This window comes from Myiozetetes cayanensis, unplaced genomic scaffold, assembly GCF_022539395.1.
Source record: "Myiozetetes cayanensis isolate MyiCay16 unplaced genomic scaffold, myiCay2020 scf5-8, whole genome shotgun sequence".
In the NCBI taxonomy this organism is placed as follows: Eukaryota; Metazoa; Chordata; class Aves; order Passeriformes; family Tyrannidae; genus Myiozetetes; species Myiozetetes cayanensis.
The window spans coordinates 32736797-32753263 of NW_026087742.1; the positions used below are offsets into that span (position 1 = coordinate 32736797).

The 16467-nt window shown below is 39.2% G+C and overlaps 1 protein-coding gene across 16 annotated transcripts in view; it reads left to right on the top strand.

Annotated features, from left to right (window-relative positions):
- DLG2 (discs large MAGUK scaffold protein 2) overlaps positions 1-16467 on the top strand; it is a 996215-nt gene that overhangs the window by 355691 nt on the left and 624057 nt on the right. The window contains exon 1 of one of the 16 annotated variants that reach the window (XM_050332280.1): positions 10156-10985. The exons of 13 other annotated variants lie outside the window; for them this stretch is intronic. In XM_050332280.1, coding sequence (XP_050188237.1) covers positions 10884-10985 — 102 coding nt within the window. In that variant the 5' untranslated portion in view covers positions 10156-10883. Of the gene's footprint in view, positions 1-10155; positions 10986-16467 lie in introns of those variants that run through there. 2 more of the 16 variants (XM_050332288.1, XM_050332293.1) reach the window with 2 other exon arrangements.

Consider the following 16467-nt stretch of genomic DNA (forward strand, 5'->3'; position numbering starts at 1 on the left):
TCTCAGCTTATTTTCTGCACCTGTAAAACCGGAGGGGTGATGTTTAATTACTCAAAGGGCATTTGCAAAGATCAATTAGCTAATACCTATAAAGTGCTCTGCACACATCCAGCACAACTGCTGCTGGGGCATAGGACTCCCCTTACTCGCCATGCTCAGTAGGAGCACTGTTGCTTTAAAAAGGGAGCTTGTCCAAGCTCTCCTCCTCCACTGGATCTAAGATGGATGCTCCTGCTGCAGCACAGCCTGTGAGCAGACTTTGCCCAGCCTGCTTTTTTTGTTTTTCCTGGAAGCTTGCTCCAGACAAGTCAGCTGCACTGCAGACTGAGCAGAAGCAGGAGGGCAGCTCTCCCCAGGTAAGCTACCACTGCCCCAAAGCTGCTCATTCCCATACCTGTACAGGGCAGCACCAAGGATGCTGCCATCCCCAAAATTATGGTCCCCCTCCGTCCGTCTCTCTAGCTGACTCACAACAGCTCTCAACCAGGCAAGAGTCAAACAGCCCTGGGCCTGGGCTCTCTTACACTCCTTTCCTGGCTGACTGGCGTAAATTTAGTTATGAGGAGGACAGGGAGAATCCTGTTCCACAACCAAAGCTGAGCTTGTGCCTGTTCCTTTGCGTTAGCATCACCTCCACGGAGGGACTTCTGAATGACATGGGAGCTGCCTGTGGCACTGTGGTCCTAGGGCCATGCTGGGCCTGCCAGCAGACCCTTCACCCCGTAGTGAGAAAGTGGTCTTCAGTCACTGCAGAGGGCCAAGGGGTTGGCTCAGAAGGATTCTGCAGGTTCTCGTAGGCCTGCAGTCACGGGGAGAAGTTTAAGCTGTGTTGCTGTGTTGGCTCCTTTCCCTTGGAAACACATTGATTTTCCACTAAGCTCCTCTTCTTTGAGGCATTAAAAATGTCATCTTTAAAGGACTGCAAACTGGGCACTCCAATAACTCTCCAAAGTTTCTCTTTATTTCATCCTATTGTTCCCGTGGACCCTTTAGAGGACACATTCCCTCAGGATAATGTCATTTTAGGAAGGTTTTTCTTTTCCCCCACCCTGGTTTGGTGGTGCATTGGAGGTAGGAGATGTTCCAAACCAACACAGGGCTGTAGGTGTGCTTTTTCTCAATGACTTCAATTTACAGGACTGTTCTGCTCAGCGAACAGTAACAGACCCTGCTAGTATCCCTCAAACCCCAGGACAGAGAGAGCTTGGGCAGTGCCATCAGGGTGCAAAATCCCTACCCTGGCTGTTAAAGGCATTCCAGAAAGAGAAAAGTGCTGTAAAGGGACAGTGGTCACTGCTGACCAGGAAGAAGCAGAATAGGATTGTTGCCATTAGCCCTGCACTTCTCCCTGGACACGCTCCAGCAGAGAGGGTCAAGCAGGAACTGTGAGCATCGAGGGAGTGCTGTGCCTGAAAGTGCCTGGTTCAGAAGCTCCTGTGAATGAGAGAATTCATAAGAGTCCCAGGATTAAACTCTCTTCTCTTCCATCTGTTTTTTGTGAGCTGCAAAGCTTTACAGCCTGTATTTAAAACCATGGCGATAGGCATGAGCCCATGGAGGCGGAGAGAAGCTGCTGTCTGTGCCACAATATTAAACATACAAAACAGACACCCTTCCAGCTTTCACTGGGTTTCACTTTTCCTTTCCCACTGTGAAAAACTGGTCAGGCTACGGAGCAAGATACACAGGAACTGCTGAGAGAAGAAAAACTATTTCAGAAACATTTTTCTTCAGCCAATTGGCATCTCTGCGTGGGATGGAGTCAAAGGCAGCTTCCCCTCCAAAAAGAAAACCATGGGCATTGATGGTTTTTTCTCTTGTTGGCAATGGTTATTTCCCAGATGTGGGATGGATATAATAGAGATGGATCCCTAATAGAGGGATCTGCAATCTCTGTTCCCCAAATAAGGGGATCCTATGTGTCCAGTGTGTCCAGAGACAAGATCAATGGTCTGTCCTAAGAATGGTGGGGTTAGAAATGCCAACCAAAGCAGACATTGGCGTACAGATGTTTTTGCTACACTTTTGATGAAAAGTGATGTAGAATTTAGCTTTGACCACAATTATGTCTCTTATCTGTGAGTTTTACTTGGTTTATTTTTTTTTTTTTTTATGGGATGAGAATTTCATAGCTGAAAAACCATTAAATACTAAAAGCTGTGAGAATAATGGCATTTGCCAGAAATGAACACAGAATTTCCTGTTAAAGGAATCTGAGGAAAATCATTGACATTCTTCCTGACTGGTGAGAAAATGCTCACTTGTAACAGGAACTGGGAACATTGATACATTTATACATAGAAAAAATTGGAAAAAAAAATTAAAAATTATAACATCTGGTTAATCAGGACTTCCTTCTCTATGTGTCAGAGAGAATTTCTGAGCAAAAGAAAAGCCACACAGAGGAAACCAAAGGTGTTTTCTTGCTTCTAGCACATGTGGTGACAGCCTGGGTTCAACTCTGACATGAAAGGTATGTCTGGCTCTCCCAACCAGGATGCCTGCACCCTTAGCCAGAGCAAATCTTGGACACAATAATATGGAGCAAGTAAGACTTTACAGCATAGGATTTGGTTTTAGGCTCAGACAACTTATTTATTTGTTTGTTTGTTTATTTTATTTATGTCTACCTGCAATTGTAGTTCAGTTTAATGATGTTTTGCATTCAGGATATCAGAATTTCTTGCAAAGTACTAGTAATGTGAAAATTTCGTTTCTCCTAGGTGCCAAAAAAGCCCAACCTTTCCATGAATTATGATGCATCATCAGTTTTATTTTTACTTCTGCTTTCATCAAGCAGTTTTCCTTTATTCTTATTATTCCTCTTTAAATAATAGTAGTACCATATGACCCAAGAAATGAAGGCTAGTTTCTGGTGGTTCTCTGGAGCTGCCAGCAGCAGTCTGAATGTCTCACTACTAGAGACGGTAGTATAGGCACTGGTTTTCCACTAAAAGCCAATTATGGGAACCACATTTGAAAATTAATTCCAGACCCCTATGAAACATTTCCAGGAAATGGTCAAGGTAATAGTAATGAATTTTTTAAAAATTGCTTTTTAATTTGTTTTTGATTTTGTGATTTCTTCTGTCTCCTATCTTTTATTTAGTTCATAACAGGGTTTCACACATGACTCTTATAAGATAGACTCCTTACTTTCCTTCGTCTGGGTATAGTCCCTATTGACTCCCCATCTATATGGGCCATTAATGATAACCAAAATTTTAATTCTGTGTGATCTAAAGGCAATGAGGTCTAAGCGGTATATGTATCTTCTCAGTAACTAGAGACACATTCCTTGAAACTGGACCCCCTGTTTGAAACTCTTTTTGGGGATGTTACACTCTGTGATCTAGCTAGTCTAAGTTCCAGGAAGAATTGCTTCCAAGTATTTTTTATTGAGGTCCATATCCTGAGCACACCAGAAATTGTCAGAGGAATGGCATGCGTAAAGTTCCACGTAAATAGATGGCCTGAAAGCAATAACGTGAAGTAAAAATATAAAGTGTTTCATGTAGTAAAGGATATCCAATTGCGGGAATACCAAATGTGTATTGATTAGCCAGGAAGCAGAGAAGGACAGAATTGGCTAGAAATGAATCCCAGAGTGAGTTTCAAGGAAAAATGGGAGGCTATTGCAAAGCTAATGTAAAAAACTTTGACTATATTTAGAGAATTACTGTAAGTGAGAGATGGGAGGAATATTTTTCAGGGCAATGTTACAGTTTGGGATGGAGAGATTTTTGAGGAAAACACCAAGGACATGAAGGATTTTAGTGTATAAGCTATGGTGAATTTTGAAAGAGTTAAGTAGAACAAGGTGGGATAATCAGTGATCATATTCAAATACATAAAAGCTATTGTTATAACTATGACTGAGATCTATTAGGCTACAACTTTTCATTACGAAAAAGAGGCTAGAGAGGGTGAAGAACTGGTTTATAAAATCATAAGTGTCATGGAGAAGATGAATAGTTAAAACTGTCCCTCCATCCTTCCGTTGTAGAGACAGATGATAATGATATCAGGAGCAAGACTCAGAATAAACAACAACAAAAAAAGAAATTGCCATAGAATTGGAAGGCCAGAGGAACTCCTCACCAAAGAATATTATGGAAGTAGGATGTATTCTAGGTGAGACATGAAAACAAATGGAAAATTACTACCAATTCCTACTGCTTTTTACTGAGGGAGTCCCACTTGCACACAGCAGGAAGGATGTGTGTGCACAGCTGGTTACCATGTGGAGGATGGTGGCCAGGCTTATATCTCTATTAAATGCATACCACAAAATATGTGCATGGTGCAATAACTTCAGCACATTGACATAACTGAGCTAGCTAGTTTAGTGCTAGCAGCAGTGTATTAACACAAAATTCCATGTAGACTAACCCCTCTTTTGCCCCAGCAAATACTGAGACTCTTAGTCCTTGCTGAGCTCTAGCATGTGGTGGCTAAATTGATCACTTCAAGCTCATTTAGGTGCATGAGTATTACACTATAATCACTTGAAAAAATCAGTACGTCTACATAATGACATTCAAGTGGGGCATATATTTTCTGAATATGCTGTGTGCATGTTTTCACTCTGAGTCAGCAGGATCAGGCCTTTATTTCAGTTCAATTTGTCATAGAAAACCTTAAAAATTCTAATACAAGATATAAATAGGAATCTTCAGATAAGTAGAGCTGTTTTGTATCTATTGAGGACTGGCAGCAGTATACTTACTTTTTTTCTTCAAGCTGATATTTAATTCAAGTATTTTTTATCCTCTCTTTCATATTTCTCTTTTAACTTTTTACCTGGCTAGAGAAATTACTTAAAAAAATTATATGGAGATGATGACTTTGTAAATGATTTAACAGATCAAAATCATTTTCATAAATAATTCAGACTGGTTTTAACTAGTTACAAATGTGAACTGTGCTGGTAATGTGGCACTTTAGAATGTGTAAACACTTATGAACATGAGTACTTTTTGTAAGAGTATTCCCATTAACTTAAAAATCACTGTTTATAGGACTGCATACTTAGAGATATGGGCATTTAATTGGAAGGCATTTTCTCCATCTTCATGTGGAGAGATTGATTCATATAATGTTCTCCAAGCTGCTTACCACATCTGAATTCTTGATGCATATGTTTTTTCAGAGCATCAGATCTGTCATCTGCCTATCTATCTACCTCCATGCTGTGATTACAAGGTGCTTGAAGAGAACTTTCTATTTCCATGAGTTACCCATGTCTTTGTCAGCTCTCCACCAGCAGGGTCTGCTGTTGGCAGAAGCCACTGGCAACTCATTCCTGTCTGTATACAGCGATTTGTGAAAACCAAGTCAGCTGCCACAAACCACCATGTGAGATGAGGCAGCTGCTGCTCATGACAGTGGAATGGGTTGGTCCCAGCAGTCACAATGGCATCTCACAGAAGTGACAAATCTGTCTCTACCCAGATGTCCCTGGGGTTCTCTGTTCCAGCTCCACCCCAGTGGCCCTATTCTTCTCCTTCTTATGGCAGGACTGGCCCAGACCTTATCTACTTCTTGAGCCTTTGGACACATAAAAAAGTTGCCTTATCCCTACTTCTGAAAGTGGGGGTGAAAATTTAGTCTCATATTACCCTTTGGTACCAGTTCAAACATAGTTTTATATCAGGTGTGGAAAGATGACAAAATAGCAGCTCTTGAGCCGGCACCTTGTGACTGTGGGGTCTTCCCTGGGTGGACTTCAGTTGTGTTGCTCACAGCCCAGAGAGTATGACTGTATCCCAGGCCGCATCAAGACAAATGTCACCAGCAGGCTGAGGGGTATGATTCTCCCCATCTACTCCACTCTGGTGAAATACCACCAGGAGTACTGCATCCAGCTCTGGGGTTCTGAGTGCAGGAAGGGCATGGACCTGTTGCAGCGAGTCCAGAGGAGAGCCGCAAAAATGATCAGAGGGCTGGAATGTCTCTCCTATGAGGAAAGGCTGAGAGAGTTGGGATTGTTCAGCCTGGAGAAGAGAAGGCTCCAGGGAGACTATTGCAGCCTTTCAGTACTTAAAGGGGCCTATTAGAAAGGTGGGAATGGACTTTTTACCGGGTCATGACAGGGCAAGGGGTAATGGTTTGAAACTAAAAGAGAGTATATTTTGACTAGGTTTAAGAAAGTTGTTTTGCTTTTTTTTTTCCCCCAATGAGGGTGGTAAAACACTGGCACAGGTTGCCCAGAGGGATGGTGGATGCCCTGTCCTTGAAAACATTCAAGGCCAGGTTGGACAGGGCTTTGAGCAACCTGATTTGGTTGAAAATGTCCCTGCTTATTGCAGGACTCTTGAACTACCTGAACTTTAAAAGTCGGTTTCAACCCAAACCATTCTATGCTTCTATGACAATTGTTCCAAAGGGAAATGGATTTTTAGCCAAAGTAAGCCCAGGCTTCTGATACTCACCAATAGACAAGTATTAGCAAAATAAAGACTTGACATCTCCATTCTACTCCCCAAAATGACCATCTCATAGAAAGTGTAGACATAACTGAGGTCCTTGAAATGCCCTAAGCAGAGTGCCTCTAAATGACAGAACAGCTGTAAATACTTTGGTTTAGAGGTGTGAGACTGTTTTGTTCTTAAGGAACAGTTGTGAGACAGTTGTGTACAATCATTTCTATTTTGATGGGGGGATCTTTCAAGTTTGCTTTATATTTAAATTTTCTTGTTCCTTTTGTATGTGCTGCCTGTGGTGCAAAAAGCCTTTTTTCTTTTTCTTTCATCTAATACAACTCTTTGAGAAGACAGTTTCTCTTTAATCACTGTCAGAGACAGGTTTAGTTTTTAGGAGGCTTGATTAGTATTAGGGGACTTCAGAGAACAGCAGCAAAGAAGGTGATTTTGAATTCTAATGTAAGATTAGAAGCAATTTAACAATCATATAGCTTGGCTGAGGGTCTGGTATCTAATGGATGTTGTAAGGGTTAGTGGAATTTTTAATGGTATAAAAATGGAACAAAAAGTTGACTAGTGAAAACAGGGAAGGAGAAATGCATAAATCTATACTATAGTACCAAAACTTAAGCAGTTTTGTCAATAGAAACATCAGAGAATTAAAAAAACTTAAAATTAAAATCCTAATATAAACAAGGGTAGGTAGCTAAAAAAGTCTTTGTGACTCTCTAGGTCTTTTATTTTTACTTATATTGATCTTGATTCTCACAACGTTAGGTGCAAGACTAAGGATTACTGTTTGAACTAGCTCCAATGCAGGAGGGTGTATATACATGTTAGGTGAAGAAGTACCATGCAAACATGACCATAATACTTCCTCAAGTGTAACTCAGTTGTTCCAAGTTAATTCATCCATTTCCACAAAATAATGCCCTGTGAAAGGCAGACGTTGTTGGAAAACCTGCAGCTGAAAGGTTGGCAGCTTCCAGAGAGGCCGGTAGAGCAGGAGAAATCTTAGCAGCTGAACAAGCAGTGGCTGTGGTCAAGTAGCTGCATCAATGCTCTCAAGTCCAAAGAAGGCTGGCAGACTCAAAAGCCTGAGCGAATCTGTGGACTCTCTTCTCATACAGTAACACCTACAGTGTATTTTCTTCTGTGTATCCCATTAGTGCAAAAATGTGGACATAGGTTTTCCAGGAATCATTGCTCTTGCATTTTGACTGTGATTTAAATGCCTTTCCTGGCAAGTGGCAATTTATTTCTCTGTTTGTGATGAGTGCTGTTGTAAAAAAAAAGATAGACAAGGATCTCTGAGCGAATGTTTTCTTACGGCATTTTTCTATATGTGACTGTCACTTAATGAAAATAAATGTCTTGGCAAATTGCGAAATGAGTTATTATTCAAATCTGTCATTGGGATAAATCTTTCTTTTCTGAGATTTTCCCAGATGACTGTGGGTCAGGTAACTGTTTTTTACCTGGAAGCAACTATTGGTTTAAATGTTAAGGGATGAGTTTTGTGCTTGGTGCATCTTAACACTGAAATGAAATCACAGGTGAAACCTGTTCTGGTTGAAAATCTGCAATAGTGGCAGGAACTGGGGAAGAAATGGTAATTTTAACATCCTCCCTTTAGAGAGCACAAGCCAGCTGAATGCAGTCAGATTCAAGAGGCTAACTGGCTGATTGTCTTTCCCTTCTTAGAAATCTGAATTTGAAAATAATGCAGGTGATTTTAATTAGGCCCTATGCAAATTAATTAGAAATCACATTTGTGTGATTATGAATACAGTTTTCAATCAGGACATTGTGTTTAAAACATTGAGAAGTACAGATGCAATAAATTCTTCTATTAGAAATGCTAATGATTAGTACAGATTGGGAATTACTGATCACTGAAATCTCTAAGATAGGTGGATATTAGAATAGCCAAAATAGTTAAGAGCACAGTTTTCTGGCATTTTATAGTAGTGTCTCCTAAAAATATTGCCATGCCACCCTCATCCCAAATTAATGCTTCTAAGGCCAGTGATGTAGTGTGCTCACATCTTAAGGTAGCACTGTGATTAATGTTTTAATGATAGCGGCTGCCGGCTGTAACTATGGAATGTATTGTCATGGAAACTACACTTTTCTATATTTACACCAGTGCTAGTTATGCGAGAGACAGTACTTGAAAGAAAATCTGTATAGCATATAGCTTAATAATAAGATAGGCAAGCTAGGAATAAATAGATCAAAGGTTCAGCAATGTTACAGCTGGTGTTTGTCACCACAGTACGTTTCTAAACAGGCTCAGTCACTGTTTCAGGTGATAACCAGCACAGTGAGTCCAAAAGAAGTGCTGCTGAGGTGTCACTTTGGACTCACAGGTCAGACAAATTCAGATTATTGAATAGCTACTGGTCGGCATTCATGTAGTGAACTCACATGGCATGGAATGCTCATGTCCAGGCTGATAGGGAAAGAAGTGTGAGTTGAGTGAATTGAGGACACTGGATTGAAAGAGCTTGTTGTTTCCAAAAAATAAATCTTCGGAAATGGAACTGGATTGTAGTTCTAACTGTGAAGCAGTTCTATCTGCCACTTCCATCTAGAAACTACTGTAATTTTACTGAGCTTGGGCTCCTGCGAGCTCTAAGTTTAAAAATAGAGAGTGAGAAACAATAATTAGAAAATATTATACCAAGTTGAAATTTAGCCACACACAAAATCTGGTTAAAAATAAAGTGTATGGTGCAATAGTAGGATCAAAGCTGTTCAAGAAACTGGTTCTTTTATGGTTTTGAACTTTGCAAAGCAAAGGTAAGTTATACTGAAGAAATACTACTTAAAGTTTAGATGTATGCACACATGCAACACACACGCACGTATCTATATTTACATAAATATAAAATCTTAATAGAAGAGGTTGCCTAAATACAGGTCTTCAGTCTCAGACAGCTCTTTTTAAAAATTCTGTACTATTCACCCTCTGTACTGCTTGATCTGGCTGCACAAAGAGACCTCCATTTGCCATTTTCTCTGTATTGTTGTATAACATATTTCTACTTGGGGTTTATTACAGAAAATTGTTTCAGTTGTGACTTAAGAACTCACTTGCGATTTCCAGGGAGACAAGCTGCTCTCATTTCTTTAGAAAGAGTTTCTAATTTGATGGGCAGAGCTTAGTGAGTCACAGAAAAGCAGGGTCAGGGCACTGAGAAACAACTGCTCGGTTTACCTTGCTATCTGCTGTGAAATCACTGAGGATATCTCTTTACTTTCTATATCACAGCCTTTTCATTTTATATTTGTGTGCCTACCATGACCAAACCTAAAACTGGGGGATATATTAATCCAACTTTTGATATAAATAATCCTCTTAAAAATCACAGCTAGCGATTTGCTCATCCAAGTGCTTTATTATGCATTTTCAGCTGGTGTTGCTTTAACTGTAGGAGCAGCGACAGCTGTAACTGAATCCAAACCAGCATTATGCTCCCAAACTTCTTTAATTATTGCATTTCTGGAATACGGCGAGGCATTTGCAAGTTGCAGGATAGTAGTACTAGCTGGAGTCATTAGTTCTATTGCCTCAAAGGCAGAGTTTAAAGAGGATTGAGTTTTTAGCTTCATGCTGGTGCATTTTCCGTGTAACTTCATATCTTTATTCAGTGTCTCCTGCAATCCGTCAACCTGTCTATTTGTAAATTTGTGCCTGGAGAAAGCTCCCATGTGGCAAGCCAGGATTGGATAAATGTTGCTTGTATTTCTCTTTTTGCATACTCCCAGCATCTGGGATTTTCAGCTTTGAGTACAGTTTGTTTCATGCTGAGATTCATCTTTTTGGGGGAAGCAAAGGTCATCGCTTCTTCGGAGTTACGACTGATTTGATTCTTTTTCACGGGGAGGCGCTGGGAAGGGAATCCTTACTGGAATGCATATTGATAAAGGCTGAGGATTCTGGCTTCTTAGATAAGTAATTTTTTTTTCTCTTCTCTCCACACTATGACTATGTATTGCAGCAACTCACTGGCTTTTTACCAAATCAGGAGCTGCAGTATTTTTCTTCCGATGGAATAATTTCAGCCCACTTCAGCTAGCATGACAATCTTATGTGATTGTTATGAGTAGGCGTTTACATCCTTTTACATGCTAATACTGCCACACCTGCTAGTCCCCCTCATTTCCATTTCTCTCTTTTTCCTTTTTTTTTTTTTTTTTTTTTTCCTCCCGATGTAAAAACTAATTTCCCAGTGGAAGGGAAATCCTGGGAATCGTGATCAATGCTGCATCGTTGATTCATCAACAAAGAAGGGGATGGCTGAATGGGACCCAGGTAGAGATTCAAGCAGGCTGCTTCTGACCAGCAAGAGAAAAGCTAGCTGTTGAGCAGCATATGTTGCCACTCCATGTGCTGTGTTAGCTACTTGTTTTCAGCCTTCAGTAGGCTGCCACTACTGCAGCACTAAAGGAATGTGCCCTATTGTTAAAAATCCTGACTGCTTTACACCAATGATTTGCCACTGCAAAGTTGCATGCACCAACAACACTTTGTCGTTGATGTTTGGATGCAAGGTAGGATGTGGTTAATATATTTAAATGCATGCTGTAACTCCTTTGAATATCTGTGCTGTTTAATTTCATGTCTGACTAGAGATTTCAGTGCAAATTATGATCTGTTGGCTATATATGAGGGCTTACAGTTGGTATGTTTTAAATGTTAGGAAAAAAGAGATCAGAAGTAAAGCTTTCTTATTTCCCAGGGTTATACAAGTATAGATTTACATGGGAGAATCTAACGGATTATGAAGCATTTGTTTTAGAGTTGATTGTATACTTAGCTAACAGTGCTAAGATTGCTAAACCACTACTCTGCCGTTTGCCTGGCTTTATTGATTTGGATGTGTATACTGTTATTACAAAAACAGAAACCAGCAAGATTGAATATATTTTATTTCCATTTATATTGTTGACGTGATTTTTAACCAGAAGAGCAATAGTGAAGTGTACAATCCTGCACTTCTCTGTAAGAAAGTAAGCTCCTGAACCCATTTTTAAGTGTACAGGAATATCTTTAAGTAAGTGTTTTCTTCTTGGGACTGGACAATCATTTAATTTTTCATTTAAATTTAAATCATAAGGTGGCGCAGTTAGCCAGAGAAGTTTCTTTCCTGGCTGTGTAATGCAATCCCATCCCACTTTTTTTTTTAACAAAAAGTACTGGATTGGATTATATTTTTCCCCATATGCATAATGACTTGACATTCGAGTATAACCATGTTATGGTTGTTTGTCATTTTACTAAATGTTGTTTGTCATTTTACTAAAATAATTTAAGAGTATGACATGTTTTTAAGACTTATTGGTTTTGGGTAAAAAAGTTTGGCTCTTGGATTACTGGGTCAATTCTAATGATTTTACAAGGAGGTTACAGATTTTGTCCCAGTCCTTTTCTTTGCTATCTTTAAATACTGGACGATATTAAAATTGTTCCTGTATGTCTAAATAGAGTAGGAAATGAGCAGTTATTTGTATATAAAAAAGAGTGATAGTAATTATTTTAATTCATCTGTGTAACTTTGCTAATCCTCAAAAATATCTAAGCTACAAAAATCAAATTCTTGTTACACAGTCCACAAACTAGGGAAGACAATATGATTTTCTGATTTTCTATGTGATAGAGTAGCCTAAATAAAGTGAAGAAACTTTGTGAAATAGGTTATAGGTGGCTTAATGCTCCCTAAATGTAGTTCAACTACAAGTTAATGACAGATTCTATATTGCTTCGTATAATACGCTTGAACTCAAACTAGGTTATAGTCAAACATATACATATACAAATTATTTGTCATCTTTTCCTGTAACTCTGGCCTGCCTACATCTCTGGTTACTTCAGACTTCCCTGAACTAAAGTTTCTTGTTTCTTCACTTCTGTTTTAAATAGGCAAAAATATGTTCTATTAGTGAAAGGGTTATAATTTAATTGCTGTGTCATGATGCTACTAGTGACACAGTATATAAATAGCATCAAGAGTTTAACAGTTAAGAAGCTTTTTTAGTTTGATTTTTTTTATAAGAACAATTTATATTTTTTTTTATTTAACTTTAAAAACTTAAATCCTCTTGTTTTCAAGTGTTAAATTCTAATTAATAAAGGTGAATTGTTAGTCAGAGGGGAAATTAAATGCAAACCACCCTTCTACAAAGGTAGGCCAGTGGCCTAGGGACTAGTATCCAATTTGTATTCCTGCCTGTAAGCGTGATTTTCAAAGGATATTCTTTGATGAACTTAAGTTCTTTCATGATTTTCAGATCCTGTTAGGAGGAAGCAAGAGAATAAAAATAATAAATTTCAAAACTTTTTCCCCTCCTCTTTCTTTAGTGCTTCAGGCTCATTACGTTAGTCATAGTCAATGTTTTATCTTCTTGTGGTGGTGTATGAACTACTTCTCAAATGAAAAGTGGATGTGTGGGATAGTGATCATTTTCAGAGAGATGAGAAGAAACATGAGTGAACTGATTTATCTTGGGCTGGTTCAACACGTGCCAGATTAGTACCCTTTGATACCACCATCAAACATGCATGAGCTACACTGGTATGTGTACAGAATATCACCTCACTTCAAATATCTTTTCCTCATTTCAATTTTTTCTGCAGCCCATATCTAAATACATGAATTTTTACTTTGGACAACATAGGGTTATATTTCTAGGATTTATGTGTGCAGATCCATTGTTAACAAAAAAGAAGTTTGAATAAGAAGTAAGAATGTTTCTTTTTAGGAAATCTTTTAATTACATGGCATGAAGTTGTGGATCTAAGCATGATCATAATATTATGACTTCTACTAACATGCGGTTCTTGAACTCAGGAAAGGGAGTAATATCCTGGAATGACAGTTTATATTCTGGGTGACAGAGGAGAAAGTAGGTCCTCAGAATAGGAGAGTTTTAAAGTATAGATAGTGGAATACACAACAGAGGAATTCAAAGTACAGGGAAATATCTCCAAGTGCTAAAATAACCAGGTCAGGTTATTAACTGGCTCCTTCCAAAATGACAGTGCAAGATATAGGAATGCAGTATTGCTTACACTCTTGATTTACAGTTTTTAATTTTAATTTTGTGTCAAACACAGACTTCTATTCCTATGGGCACAGAAGTGAGTGAGAGAAATGCACCACATCAGAACCATCACACCCGTTTTTTACTGTTCTTCATGCAATAATTTTACAGTCTTCTCACTCCTAACAGGTGGTTCCAGGAAGTTAGTGTTCATGTCTTACTACACTATATGTTGAAAAGAAGGCAGTGGAGGAGCTCTCACTGTGCCTACGGGAAGCTTTCCTTGTCAGCTTGATTTCCTGGACTTTGATAGTTGACCTTGTCCTGGACCTTTCCTTTCAATGATGTCCAGTTTTATGATCCTTGACCTTGAAACTGCAAATAATTTAGAGCAGTTTAATTTGAAAGACAGAGTAGTGTCTGCCTGAAATGCCACAATTGCATTTTAACGCACTTGAACCCTTTTTCCATTTCTTGTAGTGAAGTACCAGTGTTCCCATCACAGCAGTACAGAGCCAAAAAAAGAGAGGGGGAAAAGCAGGTTTTAAAATATGTCTGTCAGGTGCCAGGAGGTGTTTTGCAGAACTGTCTTGTTTATAATCTTGCAGGATTGGCACGTGCATGTATATTCCCTGAGTCCTAGAGATGTTCCACAGCTACCGGACAGATTCATGTCCACAGATTGAAGGATGACTTTTGTGTAAGATAGACCCACATTCACAGATCTCTGTTAAGGAGTGCCCAGACATATATCAGATTCTCATTGAAGATACTGAAACTTAAATGCATGCTAAAATGTCAATATGTGCTTACTCACTTTGCTGAATTGTTCGTTCAGTATTGCAGAAGAGTTATCTCCAGGCTCTTAATATCCTGTTCATTTTGCACTTATTAAGAGAGGCAGGAAGAGATTTCAGATTGACTGACATGTTTCCTAAATTATATTTTAGCCACAATTCTGACTCTCACATGGAAGTGTTACTCTGTCTTACCTCTTTTACTTCTGTGTACTGAAAATAGATATTGAGGAGATTCTACTGAAAGATGAATGACTTCTCTGTTTGTTGACCTTGACCAGCTATTTTGATAAATCCTACTTTCCTTTTGATTTAGGTTTATTTTTATATCTGTCCTAGCATAATTTAATTTCTTTTTTAAAGGGATAAGATATACTTACCTCTCTACCCTGTCTCCTTTTTTTTTTTCCTCCTAGCACTTCTATTCCAACTGGTCCTCCAGCACAATAGCTGGTTTTGGTAGCTTTTTTCCCTACTTTTTCTCAGTTTTAGCTGAAACAGCCAAATAGTGACATATTCTTCTATCCAAGGTGAGCATTCATGTATATCCACTTGTTTCTTCAACTGCCAAAACTTCTATGCTTGACATTCATATTTATTGTTTTTATCATTGTCATACTACTAGAAAACTACTAGTTTTCTGTACTGGCATTATTAGTCTCTTCAACAAACTCTGGTATGTCAGTTCTTAATTGAGAAGAGTCTCTATATTGTCATAGTCAAGAACTGGTTACTTTAAGAAGCAGAATTTGAGATGACTGGAAAGTACTTCTCCAACTAGGCATGATGCACAGACCTGCTCAAGACCTTACATGCTTTAGCTTCTTGATGTATCCACATGCATTCAAGCACAGTGGATGCAACTAGTTGGAATATTCATTTGAATTTGAAATGATTTTTTTACATTAATCCCTTAGCCCTATCCATGTGTCCAAATTTATTTTGCATTACAGGGTAGGTTTGGGGTGTGGAAATAGGATGCCTTTTTTGATGAAACTAAGCAGAAAGATTCACTCCAGAAATACACCAAGTATTCTGCAAAAATCTTACATATATTCAATTTACAGAACCAGATTAACATTATTTTAAAGTATAACACAAAACATATGTGTGATGATGTGGTTGAGTCCTTGTTGCCACTTCTTCATTCTGTGGATCCATCCCTACTGCTTGCAGATGTGGACATAACCTCTGACTCCACTGACGTATTTAGTTTCTGAGTTTTGGGGGCCTGAACTGAAGAGATGTAAAAATACAATATATTCATGATCATACTGACTTCTGTGATCCCTCTATAGAGACCGATATATTGTATAGGGTTCCAGAACCTTTGAAAGGGTTTGCTGCCTATTCATGGACAATCAGCAGAGTAAGTCAGCTGGAACATTGCTACCACTTGCTATGCATAACACTGACAGTGGAACTGAGAAACCTACTTCCACATATTATTCTTGTTAGGCTACTGTGGTGTTAAAATAAAAGTGCTCAGCAATAGAAGGAGCTGCAGAGGAGATGCAGGATTGCCACTGGCAAGAGACTCTGGGTACGATCACTTGAGTCACAGAGGATTTGTGCATTGGAGTACAACGCTCAAGGCAGGGACAGTTTTCTTCTCTGGCATTGCATCCACGCAAGCTAGACATGGGGTGTAAGCCCAAGCACATTTACCTGACTGTATCTTTTAATTTCTGTTAGGCATTCCCTAACCTCCTACAGTTTAACACTCCTGGCTGAAGAACAACTGCAAGCTTCCTCTTGCAGTTCTCACCCGTCATCAATGAGTGTGGGAAAAGAACTGTACATTGTATGCAAAGGCCACCAGTCTGAGATCTTCTGAGGCCAAAGTAGCAGGTTATAACTGTGGGACCTTGCCAAGAACCCCTCCCAGTATTAAAAAGTTTATAAAGATGCATCCTACTCTTCAGAACTTCGTGTTCCCACCACTGAGCAGCATTGCACTGTTGAGGTACTCTGGTACCAGAGAGGAGTTGACAGCAACTTTGTAAGTGATCCTGAGTTTGTTATCTTGAACTCAGTGTGGGTGCTGCAGAAATCAATATTACAGGAGACACAGGATGGCAGAAGCCTAAGGAGAAGTAGGAGGCAGCAGGAGGAAGGTTCTGGTGCGACAAAGGGAGGAAAAGGCATGAGGAAGGACGATGCAAAGTCAGGAGCTTAGGGGTAGGATGAGAAGG